At 46.4% G+C, this 14,601-nt stretch overlaps 1 protein-coding gene across 2 annotated transcripts in view; it reads right to left on the bottom strand.

Moving 5' to 3' along the window:
* CPPED1 (calcineurin like phosphoesterase domain containing 1) overlaps positions 1 to 14,601 on the bottom strand; it is a 145,866-nt gene that overhangs the window by 30,651 nt on the left and 100,614 nt on the right. Inside the window, exon 3 of one of the 2 annotated variants that reach the window (XM_010339398.2) lies at positions 10,856 to 11,281. The exons of the other annotated variant lie outside the window; for it this stretch is intronic. Within the exon in view, the coding sequence (XP_010337700.1) occupies positions 10,856 to 11,281 (426 nt within the window). The remainder of the gene's footprint in view (positions 1 to 10,855; positions 11,282 to 14,601) is intronic. 2 annotated transcript variants of the gene reach the window in all.

Here is a 14,601-nt window from a genome sequence, read left to right as displayed (position 1 = left end):
CTGAAGAGCAATCTACAACCTCAGAGATGGAATGTCTCTGTTTTGTTCACCCCTCCATCCTCAGTACCTAGCATAGGATCCATGCTATTTGCTAAATGGATAAATGTTGACTTAACTTCAGGAATCAGCAGCATACATTTACACATGCCAGATTCTCAATTTATAAATATTTACCATCAGGACTGGATTTTAACTTTAATTAGCCCAACTGTTAAGGATACCTCCAAAGTGAGAAATCTAATCCATCACTTCATACCAGATGTAGCTTTGGCAGTTGGTCTTTTATATAGGTTTATAGTGAATAAGAATCAGATATTAAATGACTAGTGTGTGATGTTTTACGGTGAATTGATCAGAACCTAAAACAGGCCAAACCTGAGAAAATGAATTCAAGTTTAAATCTTAGGAAATAAAACAAAGAGGGTAAACTCCCTCAAGCTGATAAGCTCCCCAGACACTCTGGATTCTATGGATGCTTAAAAAAAAAAAAAAAGAAAGGGGGTGAGTTTGAGATAGTTTTAAAAAAATCCTCTGTTTTTTTTTTTTTGACAGAGTTTCACTCTTGTATCCCAGGCTGGAGTGCAGTGGTGCAATCTCCACTCACTGCAACTTCTGCCTCCCAGATTGAAGTGAGTCTCCTGCCTCAGCCTCTTGAGTAGCTGGGATTACAGGTGCACACCACCATGCCCAGTTAATTTTTTTATTTTTAGTAGAGAAGGGGTTTCACCAAGTTGGCCAGGCTGAGGTCTTGAACTCCTGACCTCATGTGGTCTGCATGCCTCGGCCTCCCAAAGTGCTAGTATTATAGGCATGAGCAGCTGTGCCCAGCCTAAATAATTCATTTTAAATGGGAGGGCACTGTAACATGATGGCACTGCCCTATGGACACATTTGCTAGATTTAGAAAAAATCTGACTCTGAAATCACACATTGAAAGGTGTGTTTCCTAACATATTAATTGGTGATGTACGTTAAATTAAGTTGAGCTTCAAGCTGCCTCCTTACATATTTTATTTTTATTTACTTATTTTTTTGAGACAGGGTCTTGCTCTGTTGCCCTGGATGGAGTACGGTGGTGCAATCATAGCTCACTGTGTCCTTGGCTTCTGGGGCTCAAGCGATTCTCCTACCTCCACTTCCTGAGTAGCTGGGACCACAGGTACATACCACCATGCCTGGTTATAACAAAATTCCTTTTGGTAAAGACGGAGTCTCACTATGGTGCCTGGCTGGTCTCCAACTCTTAGGCTCAAGCAATCCTCCTGCTTCAGCCTCCCAAAGTTCTAGGATTATAGGAGTGTGCTACCACACCCAGCCTTCCTTATACATTTAAATTTCAGCCAAAAAGTTTCTCTGTATACATAGTGAATTGGATGTGTAAACAGACTATAACATACTCTTGCCAATCATCTGGTTTTGGCCAATCACAGGCAGTCAACTGTTCAAACTGTGTTCAAACAATCAGTTCAAAATGCTGAACTGTAGCCAATCTGGCTGTTTCTATACCTCGCTTCTGATTTCTGTAGGTCACATTCCTTTTTCTGTCCATACATCTTTCACCATGTAGCTGTGCTGGAGTCTTTCTGAGCCTCTGTTCTGATACAGGGACTGCCTGATTTACAAATCATTCTTTGCTCAATTAAACTGTGAACTTTAATTTGTCTAAGGTTTTTTCTTTTGAAACAGGTGTGTGCTTTAAAAAATAAACAAAAGATCAAATTTTATCAGTAAATTCCATAAAAATTTTTCACCTACTTCAATGATTATCATCATTTTAAACCAGTACCACCTTTTCTTAAAATTAAAAGTAGCATGCCTTCCTCATCTACCCTGAAAAATCTCAGATTGGCTGCAATCATCTATTATCCCGCCTATCCCAGAAGCCAAGAGATAGACTCACTTCCTATACTAAACTATAATGCAAATTATATTTCCTACAGTTTGCATTGTGAACAGAGTTGATCATCATTTTGCTTTTAAATCTACACAGCTATATCAGCAGGCAGCAGGCATGTCCCCAAACCAGGCCCACCTGTCCTTGCCTAGAGATTCTCACGAACCTCCTCAAAAAGGATGCCAGCAACCCAGGGGTGAGAAGTGTGCTTGTCTAGCTAAGGGATAAAGCACATTTGCCCACAGTGGGATCCCAACAGGGTCTGGAATCACAGATCGCAACAAACATGCTCTTACTGAGTGTTTACCGTGAGCCAGAGATGGTTCTAAGTCACTTCCTTTTTTTGTTCTTCTTTTTCTTTTTCTTTTTTTTTTTTGAGAAGGAGTCTCACTCTATCACCTAGGCTGGAGTGCAGTGGCATGGTCTTGGCTCTCTCAAACCTCCACCTCTCGGGTTCAAGAGATTCTCATGCCTCAGCCTCCCGAGTAGCTGGGATTACAGGCACTCACCACCAGGCCCGGCTAAGTTCTTGTATTTTTAGTAGAGATGGGCTTTCATCATGTTGGCCAGGCTGGTCTTGAACTCCTGACCTCAGGTAATCCACCAGCCTTGTCCTCCCAAAATGCTGTGATACAGGCGTGAGCCACCACGCCCAGCCTGATGATTTTATATGGTACTCCCCTTAAGGGATGCACCAACCCTACAAGGTTGGGTGAGTACCCTCATTTTACAAGTGAGAAAACTAAGGCAGAGAAATGTTCAGTGGCTTATCCCCAGCCACGTAGGAAGCCAAATCCTGTTTGTTCACTTGCCATGTTCTAGGACCCCCGCTGACCAGTCCAGACACCAATTCCCCCTGTACGAACCCATAAGTTTTGCCTTATCTGTACAGTACTCATACTGTTATTTACTCAACCATTTTCTTTATTGTTTTATTTTTATTTATTTTTTGAGTCACAGTCTTGCTCTGTTGCCCAACCTGGAGTGCAGTGGCAAGATCTTGGCTCACTGAAACCTCTGCCTCCCAGGTTCAAGCGAATGTCCTGCCTCAGCCCCCCAAGTAGCTATGACTACAGGTGTGCGCCACTACGCCTGGCTAATTTTTGTACTTTTAGTAGAGATGGGGTTTCTCCATGTTGGCCAGGCTTGTCTCAAACTCCTGAGCTCAGGTGATCATTCAATCATTTTCTTTATATTGATAAGCTAGTTATATTTTTCCTAATATATGTGAAGCTGATCACCCAATCATTAGGTGTCTTACGTGCACCATGGACCCTCTCATCCACACTCCATTTCCAAATCACATCCTGGTCTTTGGGGGAACATGTACCTCTCTCAGGCATGCCCTCTACTGAGGACTTACAGGTGGCTTGTTCTGGGCAGACCCTTCGGTGAGTCAGGCAGTTGCCACAATGGGGTTGCCAGGATGTGGCCATCCTGGACCTAGACACACACAGAACGTGGACAAGGTTCTGGGGAGAACAAGAGTGTCACCCTGTAATGGGAACATTTCTCCAAGCCAAGGGTTGAAAAATTATCTGGTCGTTTTTATAAATAAAGGTTTTGTAAATAAAGTTTTATTGGAACACCACCATACCCTGTTGTTTATGCACTGTCTGTGGCTGCTCTTGTTATGAAGGCAGAGTTGAGTAGTTGCTACACAGACCATAGAGTCACAAAGCCCAAAATGCTTACTACTGTCTGACCCTTTATAGAAAAGGTCTATTGATCCCTGCTCTAGGTGAAGCATTTCCCATACAAAAGTCAGCTTGTGGGTCGGGAGCGGTGGCTCACGCCTGTAATCTGAGCACTTTGGGAGGTCAAGGCGAACAAGTCACTTGAGGTCAGTAGTTTGAGACCAGCCTGGCCAATATAGTGAAACCCTGTCTCTACCACAAATATAAAAATTAGCCGGACATGGTGGTGTGGGCCTGTAATTCCAGCTACTTGGGAGGCTTAGGCAGGAGAACTGCTTGAACCTGGGAGGTGGAGGTTGCAGTGAGTGGAGATTGTGCCAGAGTGAGACTCTGTCCCTCAGCCAACCAAATAAAGTCAGCTCATAAATACCAATTCACAAATGATATCGATATTACCTACTGATAAGTAGACTTGAATCATGCTTAATTTACTTCTATTAACAACTATTTACTTATTGGGTGGCTACTATATGACATTCCTGGCTAGGAGCTGGCCTTACAGAGGTGACTACGGCTCAGCCTCTGCTTCCTGGAGGAATCAGGATCTGAACAAGTGATTGCAATACAGCTCATAGGAAGTCAAAGCAGAATTTGATGTTTTATCTTCCTATAAAGTAGATTCTGGGAACCTGACCTTTTTGTTTTTTAAAACTCTGATTTTTTTTTGAGATAGAGTCTTGCTCTGTTACCCAGACTGGTGTGCAATGGCACTATCTCAGCTCACTGCAACCTCTGCCTCTAGGGTTCAAGTGATTCTCCTGCTACAGCCTCCCAAGTACCTGGCACACAGGCGCCCACCACCATGACCGGCCAATTTCTGTATTTTAGTAGAGATAGGGTTTCACTATGTTGCCCAGGCTGGTCTTGAACTCATGACCTCAAGCGATCCACATTCCTTGGCCTCCCAAAGTGCTGGGATTACAGGTGTGAGCCACTGCACCCGGCCAAAACTTTGAAATCTTAAAACCATAACCACAGGCTGAGATTTCTCTTCTCTCTCTCTCTTTTTCTAAAAAAGCGTAGATACTAGAAATGAAACTCTAATTCTGTGAAATGACTCATTAACTTTTGCAGGGAAGATCAACTTATTAGAATTTTTCATAATTGCGAAATTTGCTCTGGGCTCTCTAATGCTCAGTTCTAATCTCTCTGCTGAGAATGGAAACAAAGAAAATGTATCGAGACATCAAGGGAAACATGGTCAGTTAGAGAGCTAGCTTTTGTTTTTTGAGACTGCGCTTCTAAATTGGAATCCATATTAAATGGGTCACATATTAACCCTCTGCTGAAAGAGGCATGAGGGACGGAGACAATGTCCAGGTTCAGCCAAGATTTCATTATCTACTATCTGCTTTTTTACTCCAACTAGGTATAAGGAGAATTATGGGGAAAACCAATTTCTGCATCCCTTGGATGTGATGAAATTGATTATCCTCACGCAGGGAAAACGAAGACAGAAAATAACAGGTGCCGCTTCACACTGATAGATCTGTCCTGCCCTGATAACTGTTTATTTGTACTGGCTATTGACAATGTTTTCCTATCATACAAAGAAGGTTTTTCACTGAGCTTCTAAAGTAGAAACAGGATGCATCTGTTTCTAAGGAAACCTGAGCTTGGAAGCTGGCGGCCTTCAATTCACGCAGCACACCCCTCTGCTCACGGTGGTCCACTGCACAGTGACAGCCTCCTCCTCGTTTACCTCATCCCATTTTAAAAAATTAATGCAACAATGAGAGATGATTGTTGATGCTCATTATTAAATCATTTATTCATCCCACACAATGATTCAGAATTATTCATTAAGCTTGCTGGAAGGAAGATGGGTTTTACCTTCACGGTGGTTTGGGGAGAGATGTGCTATTTAAAAGGATATTTTATAACAACACAATTATCATAATTAAAAGCTACCCTGATAGTCTGATGAGCTTTTGACATATTTTTGAGTACTGGCATTTCAGCATAAGGAGATAAATGAGACTGAAATAGTCGTAGGGAATAATATTGCCATGGCGGGGCGGGGGGAGAAAACCAAAGGCAGTATTAAATACCAGCTGCCATCATCACCCCCAATTTTATCCCAGCCTTTAAGTTAATGAATTTTACATATTATCACTTGAACTTCTGGCTTTCCAAAAGTAGTTCCAATTACGTTGTTGTGACCTGAGCCACTTTCTGCATAACTGAGTCATGGATGCCTACAGCCCCCAGGAGAGCCAACCTACCTGTGTTTCCAAGTCCAGTAAGTCTCTCTGCCTGCAGCAGAGAGCATCCACATCCGACTCATATCTCTTTCTGACGTTGCCTAAGGTTTGTTCTGTGTTTGGAAGGTCACTCAGCAAAGGGCCTGGTTTGGCATGCCACTGAAACTGACATGGGATTGCGAAAAGGGCTCTCATCTCTCTCTGGTCTCCTCTGTGAAGCAGGTTTAGGTAAAGACCCTTAGGCCAGTGGCCAAGAAGAGGTGTCTTTGAATACCTGAAGGTGGTGCTGGGAGGAAGCAGTGGGAGGAAGTGCTTGGGAAGAGAGAGCCAGACTGGGGACCAGAGCAGAGAGAGGCACAAGTGGCTTCCCTAAGACCAAAGGCCACAGAGGCTATATGTTGGGAACTTAATGGTCTGAACATGCTCTGTTGCCCAGGCTGGAGTACACTGGCGCCATCTTGGCTCATTACAACCTCGATCTTGGCTCACTGCAACCTCCACCTCTCAGGTTCAAGCTATTCTCCTGCCTCAGCCTTCCAAGTAGCTGCAACTACAGGTGTGAGCCACCATATCCGGCTAATTTTTGTATTTTTTAGTAGAGACAGGGTTTTGCCACGTTGGTCAGGCTGGTCTCGAACTCCTGACCTCAGGTGCTCTGCCTGCCTTGGCCTGTCAAAGTGCTGGGATTACAGGTGGGAGCTACCATTCCTGGCCCAGAGACATTCGTTCATTCATTCCACAAATACTGATGAAGCATTTATTATGAACTAATATCTGAGCCAGGTCTCCCAACTGCAGAGCTAAGTAAAACCCTGTCCCTGCTGGCAGGGAGCTGAGAGTTGAGCAGGAATTCAGACAAGTCCACACTTACAAATTCACTTGATAACTGCTGGCATGAGGGAAGCTGAAGAAGAACCTGTGTAGGAAGGACAGGAGAACCTTATACAGAAGGTGTCCAAGTTGAGCGGGAGGTGGGATGTGGTGTCTCACGTCTATAATCTCAGTGCATTGGGATACACAGGTGGGAGGATCACTTGAAGTCAGGAGTTTGATACTAGCCTGGGTAACATAGGGAGACCCCCATCTCTGCAAAAAATTAAGAAAATTAACCAGGCATGGTGGCACTCCCCTCTAGTCCCTGCTACTTGGGGGGCTGAGGCAGGAGGATCACTTGAGCTCAGGAATCCGAGGCTGCAGTGAGCTATGATCACAGCACTGCGCTCCAACCTGAGTGACACAGTAAGAATCCACCTCAAGAAAAAAAAAATTGTCGAGGCCAGGCACAGTGGCTCATGTTTGTAATTCCAGCACTTTGGGAGGCAGAGGTGGGCAGATCACTTGAGGTCAGGAGTTCAAGACAAGCCTGGTCAACATGGTGAAACTCCGTCTCTACTAAAAACACAAAAATTAGCTAGGCGTGGTGGCACGTGCCTGTAATCCCAGTTACTCGGGGGGCTGAGGCAGGAGAATCACTTGAACCCGGGAGGCGGAGGTTGTAGTGAGCCAATATTGTTCCACTGCACTCCAGCCTGGGTGACAGAGTGAGACTCCATCTCAAAAGACAAAAAAACATGGAATGGGCCTAGGCAGGTAAACCAGAAGAGGCTAGAGGGGAAGGCAGATGCGATTAGGAAGGGCCCTGGATGCTGCGGTGAGGAGCTGGGCCGTACCTGGGGGTGAAGGAAAGCCTCACGCTGTGTAGTCAGTTATACTCCCCTCTTTCTGGTAGATGCAGAATAAACTACAACAGGCAAGAGCGGAGCAGGGAGCACAGTGCCGAGCTGCTACTAGGACCCAGATGAGATAGTGAGGAGGCCTGAAGAAGTGGACAGACTTTAGAGACATGAAGGATGGAGAATTAAAGGGACATGAAATAACCAAGCACCATCAGGCTAGCGAGCTCCTGCTGGAGACAGAGCCACTGGATTCTAGTGCTTGATGTCACTGAGAGTGGAAAAAGGGAACTAACCCCCACTGCTCTGTCTCATGCCTACCAAGCAACCTCCTGATTATAATTGGGCTTCCCATGTAGCTCTGCCTATGGGAAGAGACTGAACTGCTGGGGTGGAGGCCAGGGCTGTGGTCTTGCTCTAAGTCAATCAACTGCCATTCTGGTTGTAGCTATCTGTCTTAGGAAGCTGGGATACTTGGAGACACAGACCAGCCCTTGGTTTGCCAACGACTCTGTTCCTGAGCTTGAGGGGCTGCAGTCCTTCAAGCTTGAGGAGCTTGAGTGGGCAGGGGGCGGGGTCATCATGGATATGTCACCCTGTAGGGCCCTTGCGGGGTGGTCAACAGGCTTCTCCCAAGGGTACCCTGTTAGAGCTCATGCCTGTCATCTAAGCTCTTTGAGGGGCCAAGGCAAGGGGGTCATTTGAGGCCAGGGGTTCAAGCCCAGCCTGGCGCAACACAGAGAGACTTCATTTCTACAAAAAATTAAAAAAATTAGCTGGGCATGGTGGCATGTGCCTGTAGTCCCAGCTTCTCAGGAGGCAGAGGCAGGAAGACTGCTTAAGCCTAGAAGGTCGAGGCTGTAGTGAGCCATGATCGCACCACTGCACTGCAGCCTCGGTGACAGAACAAGACACTGTCTCTCAATTACAATAATGATAAATAGAAAATATTACGGCTGTGGGTCTTGTTGCTATCTGGAGGTGCTCTGTCCTACAATGGGAAAATCCCAGAACTACATGCCACTCAGGAATGTGGTTGACAAGAACAAATAACTCAGGGAAGTCACGGACATGGCATTCACATCATTTAACATTAGATATGGCTGGCTGCAGTAGCTCATGCCTGTAATCCCAGCACTTTGGGAGGCTGAGGCAGGTGGATCACCTGAGGTCAGGAGTTCAAGGCCAGCCTGGCCAACATGGGGAAACCCTGTCTCTACTGAAAATACAAACTTAGCCAGACATGGTAATGGGTGCCTGTAATCCCAGGTATTTAGGAGGCTGAGGCAGAAAAATCACTTCAACCCAGAAGACAGTGGTTGTAGTAAGCTGAGATCATGCCACTGCACTCCAGTCTGGGCGACAAGAGGGAGACTCTATCTCAAAAAAAAGAAAAAATTAGATACGAAAGGAATCATTTCAGTGGCATTAAATGTCCTCTCTCGCTTTATTCCCCATTACAGAACAGTCTCCGCGGTGGTGCTGATGCCATCTTGACACTGTTTCCTTGTCATCAAGATGGTTTTCTGCACCAACTCAAGCATAGCGTGAAATTTCAAAGGCCTTAATAGAAGTTTTCTAACTTTATCTCCACGGAACAGCTGGAAAACGTCTCCAATTATGTGAGCTTTTTCCAAAATGTCTTGAAAATACAGAAGGGTCGGTCGGTTGCGGTGGCTCATGCCTGTAATCCCAGCAGTTTGGGAGGCCAAGGAGGGTGAATCACTTGAGGTCAGGAACTTGACACCAGCCTGGCCAATGTGGTGGAACCCCGTCTCTAATAAAAATACAAAATTAGCTGGGCATGGTGGTCAGCACCTACAATCCCAGCTACTTGGGAGGCTGAGGCATGAGAATTACCTGAACCCAGGAGGCAGAGTGAGCCAAGATTGTGGTACTGCACTCCAGCCTGGGGAACAGAGTGAAACTCTGTCTCCACCCCCGCCCCAACCCCCAAAAAAGAAGAAAATACAGAAGGATCTTTTGTACTTTTCACAAGTAAATGCAAATATACGTAATACTCAAAGATGAAAAGAAGAGTATCAGAACGTTTCTGTTTTAATGAATACTTGCTACTGGATCAGGCCACCTGTCTCCCACTAACCCATAACAAATAATAAATATATTTAAACTCTTGAAGTGTTTGGTGAAAGTAAGCCCTGGTGGCTGCATATGGTGACTCACGCCTATAATCCTAGCACTTCTGCAGGCCAAGGCAGGTAGACCACTGGAGGTCAGGAGTTTGAACTCAAGCAATTGAACACCTGGCCAAGATGGTGAAACCCCATCTCTACTGAAAACGCAAAAATCAGCCAGGTGTGGTGGCTCACACCTATAATCCCAGCTACTCGGGAGGCTGGGGAGAATTGCTTGAATCCAGGAGGCAGAGGTGGAGCCGAGACAGCACCACTGTGCTCCAGCCTGGGCAAAAGAGCAAGACTTTGTCTCAAAAAAAAAGTAAGCCCTGAAGGATCTGAAAGGAAGAATGATGACAAAGAGAAGACTCAGAACAGTTGTCAAAATCGGAATCTGTCAAGTTACTGGTAACCCAGGGAGACCGCCTAGAACACAATGTTTCTCTTAAAAGGCCCATGATGGCTGCTGCCACAAAGATAAAGGAGGTGGGTGGGCGAATGCCTTAGAGCGCCTTCAGAAGCTGAGGTGTGACCTCTGGAAATGGAGTGTCTTCATTCTGTGTGTGCACACGTGTGTCACATGTATGACTGGAGGCAAAAGATGGGACTAAATCCATCCATTACTGTCTCCTGAGTCTGAAGAACTTAATCCACCTTGCCAGAGGAAAACTGGTGATGGCCTGTGAACTGTACACTAAAGTCACATCCCAGGATTTCCTGGGTCACAGCTGATCAAGACGGGTGGGAAGCTTGGCTCTTAAAGATTGTCTGCCCTTGAGCAAGGGCCTGCTTCCCAGAGAAGTAAGAAAAGATGTCCCTGGCACCTTGCCTTCTCCTAAGGCACGTGCAAGCCACATTCACACCCACCTGCACCACCCGGTCTGCTTCTCCACTAAACCCCTCCCGCCACCTCCAGAACCCCGATCTTCAACTGTGCAAGCAGCTATGGCACACACTGAGTACTTAGGCTAGGGGCTGCTCTCCATGTCTTGCAGGCCTTTCTTATTTAATCCTCAAAACCATCCTGCAAGAGAGCTACTACTACTATTCCTGTTTTACAGACAAGGAAATCCAGACACAAGAATATCAGGTAGCCAGGTGTGCAGCCTGCGAGTCCAAGAGCTGGGCTCAGAACCCCCGGCCTAGGCCCCTCTCCCTTTTTGCCACATTGCATAGGGATGGGAGAAGGATCTGGAAATGCCGTCTCTAGACTTGCCCTTCCTCCCCGAAACTCGTGGCCCGGGGGCTCTACCTGCGTGGATGAACTTGTCTGCCAACCTCTTCCGAGCGGGCTTGCTGAGGTTGAAGTAGCAGTCGTCATCCTCGTCGATGCTCTCCAGGAACAGAGGGATGTGCTGGAAGACGATGGCGTGCTGGCAGTTCTGCTGCCTCGCGGTGCTCAGCTGTTCATCCAGCCACTGGTCTTGTGCCTGCTTCAGGCCAGGGCATTTGGAGGGGTTCTCGTAGAACTGGGAGTTGAGGACCAGGAACAGCACACCTCCGACCCAGAAGCTAAAGTAGTCATCTCCCCAAGTCTGGCAGAACTCCTCAACGGTCTCGGCTGTGGGGACATTGCCAATGTCATGATTGCCGCTGACGAGGACCAGTGGGATGGCCCTGTCCACGGTCCTGAGCACTCGCTGCAGGTCCTCGGTCTGCTCCTTCCGCCATGGCTTCCCTGGAAGAGCGAGGGTCAGGTCCTGAGACAGCCAGAGGCTTACTAACTTAATAACTAACTTAAGTACTTACCAACATAAAATTAAGAGAGAATAATCTAGAAATTAACTCCATATGGCACAGGGAAACTGCAAAATGCAGTCATGTGCTACAAGCAAATCAACAAGTCCGGTGGGGGCCTCTGCCCATCCTTCTTCAGGACACCTTAGTGATTCAATGTCTACACGGCCCCCTGCCCCATGTTGCTGAGTTGATGGTGTGAAGCCAATCCTGAGATTAAATATTAGTGGGCTGGGTGCAGTGGCTCATGCCTATAATCCCAGCACTTTGGGACGCTGAGGTGGGAGGGATCTCTTGAGCCCAAGACTTCCAAGACAAACCTGGGTATTATAGTGAGATCCTATCTTCATAAAAAAGAAAATTAGGTCAGATCTTTCCTTGCCTCTCTCCCTTCCTTCCCTCCTTTCCTTCCTTTTCCCAAGTTTATGTACAATTTTCATTTAAAAAAAAAGAAGAGTGCAAAGGTTTTAGCCCCATGGATCTAGGGCTTAAAGATTGAGGAAGCCAGCCGGGTGGCTGGAATGAACATTTGGACTAGGAGCCCCAGGACCAGCTTGGACTACAGACAAACCCGACTCAGACCAGCCTCAGACCAGCCATGAGGCCAGCTTGGACTACAGACAAACCCCCAGCACCCTGAAAATGAGGACTCTCAGTCCCTGGAACAGACAGGACATACTTCTAATGGAGGCTGAGCAGGCTGGACTTTGGACCCCAGCTCCTGCTGCAGCCATCAGCCAGCCTTTCCTGAACCTATTCCACTGGTCCCAGAGATGGAAAGTGGCCGCATGGCCTGAAGCCCAGTGCAGGGAGCCTTGGGGAGAAGCAGGTTCTGCCTGTACCAGGTACCAGGAAGCCTCTCTCTCAGTGGTGCTGGGGGTTCATTCACCCACTGTCCACATAGAAGGTGTCATTGACTGACATTGCTTCTTTAGCTGAACTGGGACTGCAGGCATCTGTGTTGACTTATATATGATCCTGTCTCAGACTCCACTGGCTGGTTCTTTTCCCAAGCTAGTCAAGGGAAGACAAGTCCTTTGTGGCTTTGAACACAGCAAACTCTCTCAAAGAGACCCTTGTGGCCCAAGGCTGATTCATCACCACTTTCCTCACCGGATTTTCTTAAAGACCTCCAAAGCACCCCTTTCACTTCCTCTTCTTTCTGTTCACACTGACTTGGGGATTTGGGGATATTCAATCACTGACAATACTTCTTAACACTTCCTACAGGCCACGCACTGATCGCAGAGCTGTGTGTGCACCGACTCGCTTCCTCTGACACCCAGTCGAGTAATGGGGATTTGAACTTGGTGGCCTAGCTCAGGGTACTGTCTACACTGCCCTGGTCACAAACTAAGGTCCTTGCTCTCTGGGTGACTTCTCTTGGCTGCCCTGAGGCACAGGATGAGGACTTCATAATACACTGGGGTACAGAGTATCTCCTGTTCTTGATTTTCAAGGGCATTAGCCATGGCCCTTTGCACGCTAACTGAGGTAGATATGGAAAATGTCCACAGACTTAACGGCCATAAGCAGAAAAGTTAAGAAGGGGCAGTTCAAAAGAAAGGCTTACTTGGGAAGGAAACTTTATCTACGAAGCAACCAAGAAGGAAGAGCTGGGAATTACACACAGTCGCGTGAAGTTTGCTTCTAAACAAAGAGGGATGCTGCTTTTAGGGAAACCATCAATATCCCCCAATAATCTGTTAAAAAAACAAAAAAACAAAAAACCATGCAGCTCATTTTCCCTGAATTTCCTCCAGCAAAGATGAGCCTGGTGGCTGGGCGTAGTGATTCATGCCTATAATCCCAGCACTTTGGGAGGCGAAGGCGGACAGATCACTTGAGGTCAAAAGTTCAAGACCAGCCTGGCCAATATGGTGAAACGCCATCTCTACAAAAAGTAGAAAAATCAGCTGGGTGTGGTGGCACATGCCTGTTGTCCAGCTACTTGGGAGGATAAGGCAGGAGAATCCCTTTAACCTGGGAGGCGGAGGCTGCAGTGAGCTGAGATCGTGCCACTGTACTCCAGCCTGGGCAAGACAGAGAGATTCTGTCTCAAAAAAAGTGTTTATTTATATATTGTTTAAAAAAAGAAAAAAGATGAACCTCTTTCTTGAGCAGCTTCTCCAATGCTTTCTACACCTCTTGCATGGAGTCCCAAGTGCTGAGGTGGAGTGAGTGTGCTCTGGGGTTGGTCTCTTGCCCCTTACAAGCTGCATGGCTTGGGTACATTCCTTGGTTCCTCTTAGTCTTGGTTTCATTGTGTATGAAATGGGCATGATAACTCTCATACCTTGGGAATGGCTGTAAGAATGCATACTAAGATAATGACGTCTACAGTCTGGTACAAACAGGAATGCAAAGCTGTCAGTTGTCTGCTCTCCACATCCCAGCCCCCTAAATGTAATAAATGCTCCCGTTTTTGTCAGTGACCCACTGTGTGTGCATAACAACCAGTAAATTGTTTGGGAAGGAATGAAAATCTTCCCCAGGGAGAGAAATAGTTTTTAGTTCATAATTTAGAAATAAAAGAGTAAATCCTAGATTACAAAAAGGCAAATTTAATGCAAACATTTGCATGATCTTTAACAAGCTCTCATTTGCATATATCAGAATCTCTGTAGGGTTACAATATTAACAACAACTTAGTATTAAGAAAGATCATAGCACAGCTTACTAAAAAATAGTCCCATTATGGCCAGACGCAGTGACTCATGCCTATAATCCCAGCACTTTGGAAGGCCAAGGCGGGCAGATCACTTGAGGTCAGGAGTTCAAGACCAGCCTGACTAACATGGCAAAACCTCCACCTCTACTAAAAGTTCAAAAATTAGCGGGGTGTGGTGGCATGTACCTGTAATCCCAGCTACTCAGGAGGCTGAGGCAGGAGAAATGCTTGGACCCAGGAGGCAGAAGTTTCAGCGAGCCAAGAGCGCGCCACTGCACTCTAGCCTGGGCAACAGTCCCATCGTATATGAGAACCCAAAGCCAAAAGCCAACCTCACCAGCATCATGAACAGAAAAAATTGAAACCTTCCCAAGGACACAGAGCTTCGAGTTCTTGTCTCAAGCAGGGTTCTGTGTTCACAAAAAGAATGTATATAAAGGATAGGAAGAAAGGTAGGGCAACAAGGGGAAAGATTCTGAAAAATGTCAAGAAATGACTTAGAAGAGGGACAGAGAAGGATTGTTCTGGGTGGGTCTCCAAAGTGGATGATAGGTATCTGCCAAGAAGTGGGTGCCAAGAGTACAGGAACC

The sequence above is a fragment of the Saimiri boliviensis genome, chromosome 12 (assembly GCF_048565385.1).
Source record: "Saimiri boliviensis isolate mSaiBol1 chromosome 12, mSaiBol1.pri, whole genome shotgun sequence".
In the NCBI taxonomy this organism is placed as follows: domain Eukaryota; kingdom Metazoa; phylum Chordata; class Mammalia; order Primates; family Cebidae; genus Saimiri; species Saimiri boliviensis.
Note: the sequence above shows the minus strand (reverse complement) of the source record. Positions and strands in the feature narration are given on the sequence as shown.